Source organism: Bactrocera oleae, chromosome 2, assembly GCF_042242935.1.
Source record: "Bactrocera oleae isolate idBacOlea1 chromosome 2, idBacOlea1, whole genome shotgun sequence".
NCBI classification, from domain to species: Eukaryota; Metazoa; Arthropoda; class Insecta; order Diptera; family Tephritidae; genus Bactrocera; species Bactrocera oleae.
In genome coordinates, this window is record NC_091536.1 from 44,369,088 (window position 1) to 44,385,755 (window position 16,668).

General features: G+C 34.6%; 1 protein-coding gene across 4 annotated transcripts in view; it reads left to right on the forward strand.

The window, feature by feature from the left end:
- tw (Protein O-mannosyl-transferase 2) overlaps positions 1-16,668 on the forward strand; it is a 240,925-nt gene that overhangs the window by 55,583 nt on the left and 168,674 nt on the right. For all 4 annotated transcript variants that reach the window (XR_011398013.1, XM_070113053.1, XM_070113051.1 and 1 more), the window contains one exon: positions 208-356. Coding sequence is in view for 3 of the 4 variants with exons in the window: in XM_070113053.1 (XP_069969154.1) it covers positions 208-356 (149 nt within the window). In the remaining variant the exon portion in view is untranslated. The remainder of the gene's footprint in view (positions 1-207; positions 357-16,668) is intronic.

Sequence of the window (16,668 nt, forward strand, 5' to 3'; positions counted from 1 at the left end):
TGTTTCCAATTCTGTTGAGTTGGGGGATGTCAGTGTTGCGCCTTGTGAAACGGTGTGTTAACATGGTGGACATGAGGCTGATATAACCAACCTATAATATCCATATATAATATTATTGAGCTACCAAATACGATTGCAATAATAATTGTTCATTTACGTTTTCCGTCTCTCTTATGGTACATACGATATTATTTTCTTCAACTCTAGTATCAACTGTCAACCTCAACATGTACGCCCCTAGTTTTTTTTCAACGTTTGTGGAATCTCATGCAGTAATGTTTCAAGGAAACGCCGGACTTAAGCCGAAGGAAGGAGAACTAACAAGCAAACCTTGGCAATGGCCTATAAACTATCGGGTAAGAAGTTATTCTGAATAGTATATATGCACCGATTACTTAATTATTTTCTCGTGAAAATCTCAATATATGAAACGGAGACAGTTATACAATTTAGTATTAATTTTTTTTTTGTTTTCTATTTTTTATAATTTTGCGAGGGGCAAACGAGAGTACGGAGGTAATATTTAATTCGCTCCGCTCTCAAAGCTAAAGGCAAATCACAAAACAAAAAAAACTCGATAAATATAAAAAGGTATAAAAAGATATTTATCTTGCGTCGTCGTGAACAATTATCTGTGTCAAATTTCGTATATACAAGTATTATATAATATAATATATTTGGTCAAAAGTTCATGCAAGAACTCCGGGCCCGAACAAGTTTTGTTTGGATTCGGCACATCTTGAAACAACCATATAGTCGCTTGCTGTTTACTTTCGGGCCCATACGCGTAAATCCACTATTCATCACCTGTCACAATTTCACAGACATGTTTTGAAGCACCGCTGTCATATTTTTTTAATACTTATATACAATACCAATTGACACCCGCCTTGTTTTGAGTGATTTACAAATTATGTAGGATTCAACGTGAACAAATTTTTTTTACTGCCAAACATGCAATGTTAAATGTATGTCATTCATGCAATGTTGAACGTATGTTAGTCCCACTAATGCCAATAGTTCTCTTAATCTTATGATAAGTCACAAGACGATTTTGCAATATCAATTTGCGCACAGCGTCAACGTTTGGATGACCTTCATGAAATTCGCGTTGGAGTGATTTACGACCTAAATTGAATTCACTAAACCATCGATAAACACTGGTCTTTGATGGAACCTCACCATCACCAAAAATGTATTAGGTTAATCGATGCACTGTTAGTGAGTTAATCCACGTCGAAAGTTGTCAAAAATAATAGCACTAAAATGTTCACGATTTAATTCAATCCAACACAAATAGCGTTCGTATGTCAAAATTTTCTGAGTATGTAAAACATCAAAAATGTTAAACTTTACGATAAAGTTGTGAGTTACCAGATTGCAACACTAGGGTTGAGAAACGAATGCTAGATTAAAGAAAATTATGTGTAGTATATGGAAGCTGGGGTAATTCGTGGACCGATTTTACACATTTTTCATTAACAATTTGTATCCAGTGTTTAATGTTGACTTAATTTTCCTAAGACATCTTACATATTTACCCATAAATACGGTGAATAAAGAGTGTTTACTCTTTCCGACGCATTTATTCATTGAGTTTTTTTACTTTTCGTAGTTTGTTTACTGCCAACAGGGACTGCAATAAGAAATCTGCTCCAAGAAAAAAACTTTTTTTAATAATAATAATAACCCAACGATTACCCTCCTCCCGCCCAACCGGCGCGAGGGGCGCAATCCGCATAGGTGCGGAATTAGCCGAGTCATAAAAGGCAAGAGAGTTTTTTAAGTGTTGAGATCTAAAACTGCTCAGCTACAGAAACAAAAATTTCAACAGCTAAGATCTAAAGTTACAATATAATAAATTGTTACATTTTCATTTATTAAGAGAAAACAATAAAGTCTTTTTAATTTTAAAAAGTGAGTCAGATAAGTCAAATGTGCTGGAATGAGAATTAAAATCATGACATATACGGCGGAATGGCTCGTTTAGTTCAAAATTTGATCTACAGGATTTTAGCAGTAAAGGTCTAAACTGCCTCGAAAGGCGAACCGGGATATTAAATTTAATTTCAGACAGGAGAAAAGAACTGCAAACAGTTCCATTCAAAAGTTTCACTAAGAATGTTATGCCAAGCATTTCCCTACGACTAGAAAGTGTAGGTAGATTAATAAGTTTTAAACGAATAGTGTATGGAGGTAGACTTACCCTAGCGTCCCATCGGAAATGCGCTAAGGCGAAAAGTAAAAATTGTTTTTGAACCGACTCTAACTTGTCCATATATTCCAATATAGGTCTAACCAAAGTTGTATAAAGTGTTTTAGTAATATACGGATCTCTAAATTCTTTAGACCAACGTTTAACAAAACTGAGGACAGCTTTTGCTTTCAATATGAAGACTGAAATTAAGCTTAGGGTCCATATTAACTCCCAAATCAACATAGTTTAAAACTTAATCTAGAATATGGTGTTTTATTACATAAGAAGAGGGGTGCACAGATCTACGGGAAAAGCACATCGTCTTACATTTATTGAGATTCAATGGCAAATTATTTCTATCACACCATGCAACCAAATTGTTTAAGTCTGTTTGCAACAGACACCTTTCCTCAGTTGAAGTGTATGATTTAAAAAGGTTTACATCGTCAGCGTATAATAAAATTTTTGAGAATTCTATTACTGAAGAGATATCGTTAATAAACAACAAGAGCAGAATCGGGCCAAGATGACTACCTTGCGGAACACCAGAAGAAACATTAATTGTATCTGAAAGTTTATCCTCAAATATCACTCGTTGTGTTCTATTATAAAGATAGGAATATACCCATTGAAGGAATCTTGGCTGAAAGCCCAGCAGATCAAGTTTATGTCTGAGAATCGAGATATTTACTTTATCGAAAGCTTTGCTAAAGTCTGTGTATATAACATCAGTATGCTTATGTACCCTAAAACCCATTGAAACATGGTTTCAAGTAAGTTTGTTATAGTCGAGTTCCCTTTACGAAATCCATGCTGAGATGAGGAAATTAACGGAGAAATCGAAAAGGTTATATGGTCAGTGATGATAGCTTCAAAAAGTTTAGGTATAACTGATAGTTTTGCGATACCTCTATAGTTTTCAATGTTGGATCTAAATCCACTTTTATGCAAAGGGATTATAAATGACTGTTTCCATATTGAAGGAAATAGGTATACCGTGTTTAAGAGAGGAATTAAATATCCTTGTCAAAGGCAAGTAAATATATTTGGCACTATTTTTTAGGAAGCATGAGGGTATCATGTCTGGGCGATAACTAAAAGATGGTTTTAACTTGTATTTCATTGGTGCAAAATATTCAACTACACCTGCCGGTACACAAATTGATTGGGCATTTTCAAACATGGATCCTTCCCATGTTAATGCAATTACGTTTGAGACAGTACACAGCTATCATGACAGTATTTGTATCTCTATTTCGAACTAAAGTTTTCAGACTTTGTGCAATAGTTCTTGATTTTTTTTTCCAAATATAAGCGAATTAAAATGGTATAGCAATTTTGACAGTAGTTTTTAAGACAAATTTAAGAAAAATATGTAAATAATCTAATTAAGAAAATTTAAATTATATGTATAATTTGTTATTATATAAGACATTATTGTATAAATATATGATAGAAATTAAATAGTATAAGGAGAAAAGAAGTATAATTTAGATATATGTATAAGAATCTTTATCAAAATTTATGTTTAATATTGTAAATTTTATATATAAATTAATATAATAATATAATTTTTAAAGTTGTTAATATTTATTATTTTTAAGCTAAACATGTATAATTGCACAAAAACGATTTCTTTTCATAGTTCTCATTACAGTTGTAATGCATTCTATATAAAATCAATTATAAGCGTATACAAAAAACACAAGAATGATTTCTTATAATTTGAGTAAATTTAGTTTACAAATTGCTCTAACTATTTTCACTGTGGATGTAAATAACTAAGGCAACAGTTCCTACTTCTAATTATGAAAATATATAAAGAAATCTCAAACGAGTATACCATTTAACTTTGGGAGAGTAGAAAATGTTCGGTTACATCCGAACTTAGCCCTTCCTTACTTGTTTTAAATACTTTTCATCATGTTGCTACAGAATATAATTGCTTTGTTCACCTAACGCTTATTTGTGTCTCCTAAAACTAATAGAGATAGGTATAAGGTTATGTATATATAAATGTTCAGGATGACGAGGCGACTTCCCGGTGAGTATCTCTCCATCTTATTGACTATTTGTTTGGCTTAGTGTATATCTCCCAAGCCACTAGGGATATTCCAACCAAATTTCCTCAGGCTAAATCCTTTTGGCTCCACCTCTGACAGTATGAAAATATGACGAATCGGATGACCCTATCCACTCACTAAATAACGATGAAACTACGAAAAGTACAAAAACTCAATAAATAAATGCGTCGGAAAGAGTAAACACTCTTTATTCACCGTATTTATGGGTAAATATGTAAGATGTCTTAGGAAAATTAAGTCAACATTAAACACTGGATACAAATTGTTAATGAAAAATGTGTAAAATCGGTCCACGAATTACCCCATGCAATCTGGTAACTCACAACTTTATCGTAAAGTTTAACATTTTTGATGTTTTACATACTCAGAAAATTTTGACATACGAACGCTATTTGTGTTGGATTGAATTAAATCGTGAACATTTTAGTGCGATTATTTTTGACAACTTTCGATGTGGATTAATTCAGTAACAGTGCATCGATTAACCTAATACATTTTTGGTGATGAGGTTCCATCAAAGACCAGTGTTTATCGATGGTTTAGTGAATTCAATTTAGGTCGTAAATCACTCCAACGCGAATTTCATGAAGGTCATCCAAACGTTGACGCTGTGCGCAAATTGATATTGCAAAATCATCTTGTGACTTATCATAAGATTAAGAGAACTATTGGCATTAGTGGGACTAACATACGTTCAACATTGCATGAATGACATACATTTAACATTGCATGTTTGGCAGAAAAAAAATTTTTTCACGTTGAACCCTACATAATTTGTAAATCACTCAAAACAAGGCGGGTGTCAATTGGTATTGTATATAAGTATTAAAAAAATATGACAGCGGTGCTTCAAAACATGTCTGTGAAATTGTGACAGGTGATGAATAGTGGATTTACGCGTATGGGCCCGAAAGTAAACAGCAAGCGAATATATGGTTGTTTCAAGATGTGCCGAATCCAAACAAAACTTGTTCGGGCCCGAAGCACTTCCAAGCAAATGGTTCCCTGTGTTTTTAGAAAAACTGAACAAACGAGATCTCACACATCGATTGAAACAACTGCATTTTTGAGCACTCAAAACATCGATTTGATGCGTTCAGAAGGCATGTTTTGGAGATACCTCAATCAGAGTGGCACAAGTGCTTCGACAATTGGTTCAAACCCATGTGGAAGTGTATAGATCTTAATGGAGAATATGTATAGAATATTTTTAAAAACAATGAACAATGAAATAATGGTTTTGAGCTGAACAACTATAGCAAAGAGCTTCCATACAAACTGGCCGATCCAAATAAAGTTCTTGCATGAACTTTTGACCAAATATATTATATTATATAATACTTGGCATTAGTGGGACTAACATACGTTCAACATTGCATGTTTGGCAGTAAGAAAAATTTGTTCACGTTGAATCCCACACAATTTGTCAATCGCTCAAAACAAGGCGGGTGTCAATTGGTATTGTATATAAGTATTAAAAAATTAGACAGCGGTGCTTCAAAACATGCCTGTGAAATTGTGACAGGTGATGAATAATGGATTTACGCGTATGAGCACATTTTGATTGCCTAACTCAAAAGTAAGGATTTCCTGAAGTTAAATGTCTGACAGAGAAAGCTGAATTTCTATATAGAACCAGAATATTAATATTTCTTTACAGCCTTTGATTCTATAGAGATATCAATACTATGCTTTGCAAATATTATAATGCCCTGTTTATTTCTGTTGCTTGTTTCCGTTCTATCCTCAGCTCGTTAGTTGGAGTAAATTCTGGTATATCAAAACTTTCGCAAGGATAACTCTAAGTTCCTACAAAACATAAAATACCTGAGGATAGCATCAAACAGTCGCATTTTATATCATTAATGTGAGCGTGAGACTCTGAACGTTATGGAATAAAATTAAATGTCCTATTGTTCGGGAAATCGTAAAATTTAAACTTTTTGTCGGAGCGTTCCATTCCCCCAGTTCCCTAAATACAGGATCCGATTCAGAAAATTTGTTAGGAGGAATACAATTTCCCTTGATGAATAGACCTTCTGCAGAAGTAGCTCGACTACAATCGACATAAATTGAAGCTCTAGGCATTCTGGGTCGAGTATGAACTACAACTTTAATATATGTGGCACCCTGGCTTTTATGAATAGTTATTAGAATATATAGTCCCTCAGCCGGAACAACTGGAAACTGATTTCTTTCAATTGAAATTTGTTCACTTCTTTTATATAGAAACTTTTAGAACTTTTGCAATTGGTGTCCAAGAACTTTATAAAGGATGAGGCTTTTTTGATCGTGCTATCAAACCAACAGAAGATTCCAAAAATTTAATCCACAGAATTGTTAAAAAAGAATAATGGAAATCAATTTGCATAAGTTGTCCCGCTGTCCCATTAACCAAGCCATCACACGTGTTTATATTCACTGTAATCATATAGTTGGCGGAGGTTTTTAGTGTCAATTGATAGGGCAGTCCCTGCGTTTCAGAAGTTTTGACAAATTTAACTCTTTCCAAAATATTATCATTTTCACTTATATCAATTCCTTTAACTGAGTATTTTGCAGTTGAAAGGATAGCTTCAGTTGAGATTCGACTGAGCTTAAGGGCATTGAAATTATTTGTCTCTTCATTGGACCAAAATAAATGTATGGCATCATCGGGAACTTCCTCGAAATTAACTACTCGAGTTTCAATGAGTGATATGTCCTCATGCCTTATCGTTTAATGCAATTGCCAAGGCCTGATCCTCCCGTTGTCTCATTATTTCTGTTAATTTAAAGTATTTAAATAACTCCCACAAAGGGGAACCAGTTACAGTGCTGTACGCATCATTGAGATTAGGAGAGAATATCCACCTATCTCCAACAGGTGAGAGTTGCTTCAAATCACCAAAAACTATGATCGGTATACCACCGAAGGGGCTGTTTTGAAAATTTGTTTTAATCTCGCATCAACAGAGCTAAATATAAGAGCACCTACCATGGATATTACATCAATTTTGATTAATTTTAAATCGATAAGTCTGGAATACAATGAATTAACTGTGTCATTGCTAAGTGGCCTCAACTCTCTACTCAACTGATTAACAGGTAAAGAGAATATTGAATGAAGGGTCATTCCACCTATTCCGAATGCTGCTTTACCCGTAGGTGCACAAAGAAGAACTTTTAAGAAACTTGGATTGGATCCAGGTGTACAATTGTAACGATGGTTAAGAGCTTGATATGTTGCAGATATCAAACGACTCTTTCCTACATCTGCACCGCCGCCAATGAAATCATAAAACGGGCGATTTGTTTTTAGCTGCTGCATCAAATGTGTCAAATAGGTTCTTTGCTTAGTATTTAGACTTTGAACTAAAGAAAATAATTCCTCAACTGAAATTAAAGGGAAACTACCCTATAAGTCTAATATTGCAATCAGATTTAGTTCCATTATCTGTTGAATCTTCACCATGTCCAGCAAATTTATATTTAGGTTTATTTCTGGAAGTGCCAACACTCTGAACTCATTTTCCACGATAGGTAGTTCATTTTGAGCACCTTCCTCCAAGTCTGTTTCATTATAAAGACTTTCTAGAACATTTTCAAGTTCTCTTGGTTCAAAAACATCATATTTTCTTTGACTCTCCTGAATTAGAATACGATGTGTTATGCCAGTCTGCTCATTATCGTTTTCAATATGATCTTGCTTGGATAATAAAGCATTGCCATTTCGCGGAAATATTCAACTCTGGCCAAATCTGGGTTAAACCTTCTATACCGAAAAATGCAAAGTTTGGTACTTTTTTTCACAAAACCGCTACCGTCTTTAAGAGGTCTCTTTCTGGTAAATTATCGTCTTTCCTCTCTTCTTCTTCATGATCACTGTCCTGTGCTCTTCTACTAGATTTAAAATATTTATACTTAGATGCAAAATCAACTAAACAAAGAGTTTCTCACTGATCGGATCTTTGAACATAACGGTCTAAAATACCGACTACGAATATTTAAGACCTGAAATAAGGTTCTGAAGTTCTGCTCTAGGTTTCACCGATCGAACACGTTCCTCAGGTCGAGAGGTATTTATAAATTATTCAGCATTACTTGCTTCCGAAAGATGGAGCCCAATGCAGGAATATACTGCTTTTTGTGCAGATATTTCTGTGCCTGATAAAAATTTGTGACCTATATGTTTAAGTTTTTGCTTAATAGTATAATTTCCAACCTTTACCTCTGATATAGCTTAATTTAAGGGCTCAGAAATTAATCTGTTAGATTTGTTAATATAATATAATAAATTATATATGAACAGCAAGCATATGCATCCATTATATAATATATTGGATATCCATATTTGCTCTATGGACTTTCAAAATCAGAGGATTATAAGCGTTTATAAAGCGATCCTGTACTTTTCTTTTTAGAAAAGTTTTAAGTTTTGATAAACTTGATCTAAGGGCTAACAAATAGTTATCAAAAAGCATATTTATTCTACTATCAGACAGGAAATGTTCAAAATCCCTTAGATTTGAAATGTCTTCTCTAGTCATATTTGAATTAAAAACGTTTTGAATTTTAAAAATGCTTTCCTTGTGGTTCCGAATTTTGACTTGTTTCTGTAAGAGGTAACAGTATTTGCGTTGAATACATTGGTGAATATAGTATACCAAGACGACAAAACTGTTGCCCTTTTATTTCCCTGGTAGAAGCCCGTCTGTGGTAATGCTATTGTTACCCCAAATAATTTTCTAAGAGGCTGACTGAACCATCTGTAGAAAGTTAATTGACAATAAAACTAATGACATCAGGGAATGATGAGGTTCTTGAAGGTTGATCCTGGGAGCATTACAGCCAATACATGCGGGGAACCTCTCTATTTGAATCTCCACTCTCCAGTAGAAATGTCCGACAAAATGCTCTCCAAAAATGCCGGCGTTGTCTTTTAAAAGCTTAAGAATTTGTCGATAGCGGTAGTCAAAATATCTAGCACAAGTAACCGCGTCTGACCAAATTAAGCGATATCTATCTTGGGTTGTTAAACTGTTGGCTTTCTCTTCTAAAACCTTTAGAATCAACAGTTTTAGAGATAATTACCAAAAGCTCAACCCATTGAGATTCTGCAGCCGATAAAGTGATAAAGAAGGTTGGAAGCCCAAATTGGCGAATCATAGCTATATCTTTTTTCTTCTCAGCTTCCCAGAGCGCAGGGGAGGATCTAACGCCTTTCAAAACCTTGTAACCATCATCGTGTTGAATCAATTTTTGAACAAAGTTTTCATTTAATAGATTTTGGGCTGTAACTCGGTTGCGACCTGAAAACTTTCAAAGGCAAATTGATGTACTATTCTTAATTTGTAGCAGTTCTAATTTTTTGTAATCATAGAACAACTTTGGAATGGTACACGCTCTTCCGTCAAAACGGCGAATTTCAGAACGTATTACCTTGCTATATGTTTCAGAGCATGTACGTTTCTGCCCAACGTATATTTTTCGAAATGGCAACTCTTCTGAATTATTATCTTGAATTATGTCAATTGGTCTTTATCCTTCACCTGGTGCTATAACTAAACGGTTATAGTCTAAGTTTTCTACAGGAATATTGTACAAAAAAGTTTCTTGACCGCCTGGACTTAGCTCTGAAGTTAAAAGACTGGTGGGAATATTATTACCTGAGGGATTATCATGAGAAGTTCGTTCCTTGTGAAAAGATTGAACCAATCGGGAATCCTCTGCAAATGCAACAAACGGAACTTCTTCTTGGTTAATAAATTCTGAAATCCAGTCCTCATTAATATGTATATTGTGCTCACGATACAGAGGGGTATTCACTAAGAACTGCAAAGTTTCCATTATCTTTGCGGGGTGTATCGATCACGTAATCGTCATTGTACTCGTAACGACTTCTTAAGTGAATTTGTATCACATGAGGACCTTGGTAGAGATGTCCCAATATTGTTAACAGATATTGGTATATTAACAACAGCACCTTTGAGCAAACTCTGACCTTGATATACTAACGGACGGATTGTCATAAAAGGTAATCTAGGCATTATGAGACGTTCTTCAATTGGGGTTAAATTTTTCAACCAATCCGATATTTCAGAAAAGTCTAAACCGTTAGCTAAACATATTTTTGAAACGTTATTTTTTAAAAACGCATTTTTGAAAGTAGCACAAATATTGTAATTTCTATTTTCCAAAGGAAATTTTAGCATTAAAAAGAAGACGGATGCAGCATTCGGTTGACCTTGTGTAATAGTTTCGAAATTTAATTTACGAACTTGGTGTGAAAACCATAATCCGTTGCAGCAAATAGAATAGAGCAAAAGAAATGTTTATGAAATCTGTTAAATAACCACTTTAATCATCTTCTATAACATTATTTTCTCTCATTAATCGGAATCGTTGGGACTGCCTTTGGTTTTCAATTTGCCTATTGACCGGGTTATCTCTACGAAAGCGAACTTGACTTCGTCTAAGACGTCTCTGATTCAAAATTTCTTCCTTCATACCCCTTCTACTAAGTTGTCGACGTTGTGTTTCTCTATCACGCTCCTCTCTCCTTGCAGGTTCACTTTACATTTGATCACGAATGCGCTCTAAGTTCCTATACTCAGGATTGCTTGCGCGAAGTTCTGTATGATCCCTTGTGTTCCTACTTTGCTCGTCATAACATACCTCGGATAAATTTTGTTCAAAAGACCGTACCTCGAGATTTTCATACTTGGTTCTATTGTATGTTGATTTGTATTGATAATTTGTTGGAACAGACGTACATCAGAATCTAACCTACGATTAGCGTGACTTATAGTATTTTGTGACTGCTCACTATCTTTATATAGAGAGTTTGCATAAAGAACTCTCATACGTCTTCTATTCTGAAGACGACTTAGTAATACAGATTTTCTACTTAATCTAGACATAATTAATTAATAATAAAGGGCTTAAAATATAAAATACTTATAGATAATACTTATATAATTCAGTCCGTTCGGGTGTGAAAAGTTGGATCCTAGGTGCTGCTCTTTTCCACTGTAATTGGGTCCTTACTATGACTCCTTTCCTGTTCGGTGTATAGGTACTATGGTATACTGGTGCACATAAGTATATGTGTTTGCTCGCCACTGTATATAACAATAGTTTAAACACTATATAACTAATACACTGAAATTATTTTGAATACAGCACTTTGCTAGTCAATAAATTTAGTGTAACTGAAACTACAAACACAGTGTACTGATATTTATTATACTCTTACATAATGTTGGTACAGAGTATAATAGTTTTGTTATGGTATAATTTTGTACACACAGCTTACGTACTTTTGTATACCTATGTATTACTTAGATATTCACCAACATTATAATACGTAATATTTAGTTATATTTATATTTTAGAAATTGGTTTCTATTGAAATTAAGTGCTCGGAAAACCCCTCCGTAAATTGCTTTTGTCTAACGCTTTTTAAAACAGGGTGATCTACAAATGACACCTATTTTGAATGGTCTGCCAATGAAGGCTAAAGTAACAATAACTTACATATAATTAAATATAGTAGCAGCTGTGTAAATTTTCTTCTTTCTCTCTTAATATCTAATCAAAAAGTACTTAGATGTAATTTTCTTGAGTTTACAGCTCACCTCATGACCTTCTTCACTTAAAATGTGTCGCAAAACTGAAATAATAGACAATAACATTTTAACCGATGGGGTCGCAGTTTATAAATATACACGATCTTTAGCGCTTTTGATACTACACTACTTATATTTATTTCACGCGATTTTTTCTAGAAAGATGTTTTTGCTCTATACAAAGTCCAGCACTCTAGAAACTGTTTTACATTGTTGTTGGTATATTTTGTTATAAGTTCAACATAATGGCTGAGAAAATATACCTATCCACTGATTATCACCAAATATTAGAAGAAATATTTTTATATAGAAATCTACATCTAGGTTTTAGGTGGTGCAAACCACCGTTTCGTGAACAAAATCATACTCTGTTGCAGCATGTTGCGAAAGTATAAAAATGTTGCAAAAGAATTCAACATTTATTATTTGAATAATATTTGGTATCTTATTTACATATGTTATTGATCATAGATTTACTATCTTAGATAGATACTATTTTTTCTCGAAATGTTAACTTTAACAAAAAGAAGCTATTTAACTCAAACATGCTATATGCGATATAAACTGAACCAAAGGGGTTAAATTTAATATGTGGGGTATATGAGGTTGCTGTTGTACCAGAGGAGCAGAAATCAGTATATTAGGGTTATAAGGATTAAACAAAAATCTAGACCAATTTCATTCATATGCAGCGATAAGCTACATTATTTTTAAGTAAAGCTATCCATTTAATTTCATTAAATTATCAAATTACGGTAAACAAGTAAGGAAGGGCTAAGTTCGGATGTAACCGAACATTTTATACTCTCGCAAAGTCAAATAGTATACTCGTTTGAGATTTCTTTGTGGATTGGCTGATATTTTCGGTAGAAGGTCAACTATAGGCACTGGGGTCCACATATTTAGTACTTAGGGGCTTAAACAGTTTTGGTTCGATTTAGACAATTTTTGGCCACAAGGTGGCATACTTTAATCGCATTATTCACGCAAAGTTTTATCCCGATACAGTCATTGTTGCCTGATTTGCATAGTGGAAAGTGAAATAATCAGATGGAATTTAAAATGGTGTTATATGGAAAGTAGGCGTGGTTGTAGTCCGATTTCGCCCATTTTTGCATTGTGACATAGAAACATGAAAAGAACGTTATGCACCGAATTTGGTTGAAATCGGTTAAGCAGATCTCAAGATATGGGTTTTCACCTAAAAGTGGGCTGTGCCACGCCCACTGTCTAATTTTGAACGCGGTTCCTATAAAGTCATCTCATACCATCCCAGAGATAAAATTTAATGACTCTGGCGTGTTTAGTGCTTGATTTATCGCGCTTTTAGTAGTTTTTAACAGTACCGTTATATGGGGAGTGGGCGGAGTTGCCATCCGATTTCAACTATTTTCACACCGTCAATAGAAGTGCTAAAAATATTTGAAATATTTGAAAGTGAAATAATCAGATGGAATTTAAAATGGTGTTATATGGAAAGTAGGCGTGGTTGTAGTCCGATTTCGCCCATTTTTGCACTGTGACATAGAAACATGAAAAGAACGTTATGCACCGAATTTGGTTGAAATCGGTTAAGCAGATCTCAAGATATGGGTTTTCACCTAAAAGTGGGCTGTGCCACGCCACTGTCTAATTTTGAACGCGGTTCCTATAAAGTCATCTCATACCATCCCAGAGATAAAATTTAATGGCTCTGGCGTGTTTAGTGCTTGATTTATCGCGCTTTTAGTAGTTTTTAACAGTACCGTTATATGGGGAGTGGGCGGAGTTGCCACCCGATTTCAACTATTTTCACACCGTCAATAGAAGTGCTAAAAATATTTGCTTCCAGTGAATTTTGTTATTATAGCATTAGCGGTTTAGGAGATATGCACATTAAACCTATTAGAGGCGGGACCACGCCCACTTTTTTAAAAAAAATTTTAACTGCAGATGCCCCTCCCTAATGTGATCCTGTGTACCAAATGACAGTCTTGTATCTTATTGCGGAGCTTAGTTATGGCAAGTTATTTGTTTTTGATTAATGGCGTTTTGTGGGCGTGGCAGTGGTCCGATTACGCCCATCTGCAATACCAACCGTCACACGGTACCATGAAACATGTCTACCAAGTTTCATAAAGATATCTCAATTTTTACTCAAGTTAGAGCTTACACGGACGGACGGACAGACGGACAGACGGACGGACAGACGGACGGACGGACAGACAGTCACCCGGATTTCAACTCGTCTCTTCATCCTGATCATTTATATATATATAACCCTATATCTAACTCGATTAGTTTTAGGTGATACAAACAACCGTTAGGTGAACAAAACTATTATACTCTGTAGCAACAGGTTGCGAGAGTATAAAAACATCTTGAAGTGAGATAAACATAAGTATGAATGTGATATTAACTCTACCAATGTGGCTAAATTTCATATTATAAGCTTGTTTCGGTTTAAAGTCAGGTGGAAAAACGGAAATAATATATATATTGGGTCTAGAGAAAGATATTAATTTTGACATTGCTCAGCTATACTCGAGCATAGAGAACATATTTTGAATCAGTTTGATATATATAAAAAAAAATGTTAATACTCACTGACCGACATATTCGGCATAAAACTGGTTAGAATAACGAAAAGTATTATAAGTAGTATATGGAAGTAAAGGGTAGTATTAAACCGATTTGATAAATTTTTGCCAATACTACATACTATTAACATGCCACAGACTAATAAAATTCTTCCACTGTTTCACTAAGGTACCTTACATAATCACAAATCAAATGGAGTAAAGTCCGAGGAATGTTCGAATATCCTGATATTAGTTACATGGGGGCTAGGTAAAATTTTCACCCGATTTGATTCATTTTAGGCACAAAGATACCTTGTTATGAGTAAAACACGTTTTCTCATTTCCATTGAAGTAACTCACATATTGGCCACTATATGCAGCATAAAGTCATCCGGAAGTTCAAAAATTAGGTATATGAAGGCTATAAGTAAATTTGATCTGATTCATCCAATTTTTTGACAGAAACATATTATTAGCGAGAGTTTCATTTATTTATTTTATTATATGAATTTCATTTACAGTTCAGTACCTAGGGGCTTGAACAGTTTTAGTGCAATTTAGACAATTTTTGCTCACAAGATGGTATACTTTAATTATTCAAAATCAAATGGAATTTAAAATGGTGGATCCCAAGATATGGGTTTTCACTTAAAAGTGGGCGGATGGTATGTTAGTGCTTGATTTGTCGCGATTTTAGTAGTTTTTAGCAGTACCGTCATATGAGGAGCGGACTGGGTTGTCACCCGATTTCACCCATTTTCTTACTATAGATAGAGGTGCTAAAACCATTTGATCGCAGTGAATTTTGTTATGATAGATTTAGCGGTTAAGGAGATATGCACATTAAACCTATTAGGGGGACCGCGCCAGATGCCACTGCAGATGCCCCTCCCTAATGTGATCCTCTATACCACATAACAGTCTTGTATCTCATAACGGAGCTTAGTTATGGAAATTTATTTTTTTTCGATTAATGGCGTTTTGTGGGCGTGGCAATGGTCCGATTACGCTCATCTGCAATACCAACCGTCATACGGTGCCATGAAACATGTGTACTAAGTTTCATAATGATATCTCAATTTTTACTTAGGTTACAGCATGCACGGCATCCTTTATATATAAAGTAAATAACCTGGATTAGTTTTAGGTGATACAAACAACCACCATTAGATGAACAAAACTATTATACTCTGTAGCAACATGTTGCGAGAGTTTTAATGTTGTCTTCAGTGCCTCAAAAGAGATATGTTCGGGGAATTCCCTAAATGCCATTTTATTTACGGAATCAACGCTCCACCTATATTTTATGTTGCGATTTTAATTGGCGTTTATTCAACTACATATTCAACGGAGACGTCAAAAAATGTATAGGCAAATTGTCGTACATAAAGAGGATAAAGATTTTCAGCGAATTTTTTTCCGAAAATCCCATAATAATCCACTACGTGACTACAAATAAAAAACAGTGACCATCGTTGTTAACTACGAAAGGTTTGCTTCGAGTATAGTCGGCTTGTTAACTTTAGCCTGACATATGACGACCGCTATCCAACAATTATACCAGAAAAATTAAAACTTGTCACATTATTACTCAGTTATATAAACATACTCATGCTACAAACTGAACATCGCCAAATACAACATATAGTCAGCCAAGAGTTCTATATTCTCCAACTTAAGCCATTAAGCTTTTCTCGCGGCATTTGATCGCTTCGTCGGACGACGCGTTTCCGTCAAAACTCATGAGGGACAATGGCAAAACATTTATCGGGGCTCATAGAGCCACAGAAAAACAGTTTGCGGATTTTATCAAACAAGTTTCAACTCAGATTGTACAAAAGTACGGGTTTTGAGGCATTAATTGGCAGTTTATCCCCTCAACCGCTTCTCATATGGGTGGTTAATGGGAATCACTTGTAAAAAGCTTCAAATCCCACTTCAAAAAAGGAGCTGGAAATTACAAGTTCAACTATGATGAATTCACAACATTATTAATTCGAATTCGCCGCATAGAAAAGCTTTAATATGGCTCCGATGGTCATATCTGAGTAATCGATCTCCGTACGCCAACCGGAACGCTAACTAGACCGCTTGTAAAACTATGCTTTTTACCAACCGCCGATAATATGGAATCGTTGATAATAACCCGTTAAACAACGGCCAAAATTAGAAATCATAAAACGATACAATCAAAATAACATATAAGGTCGATCGAA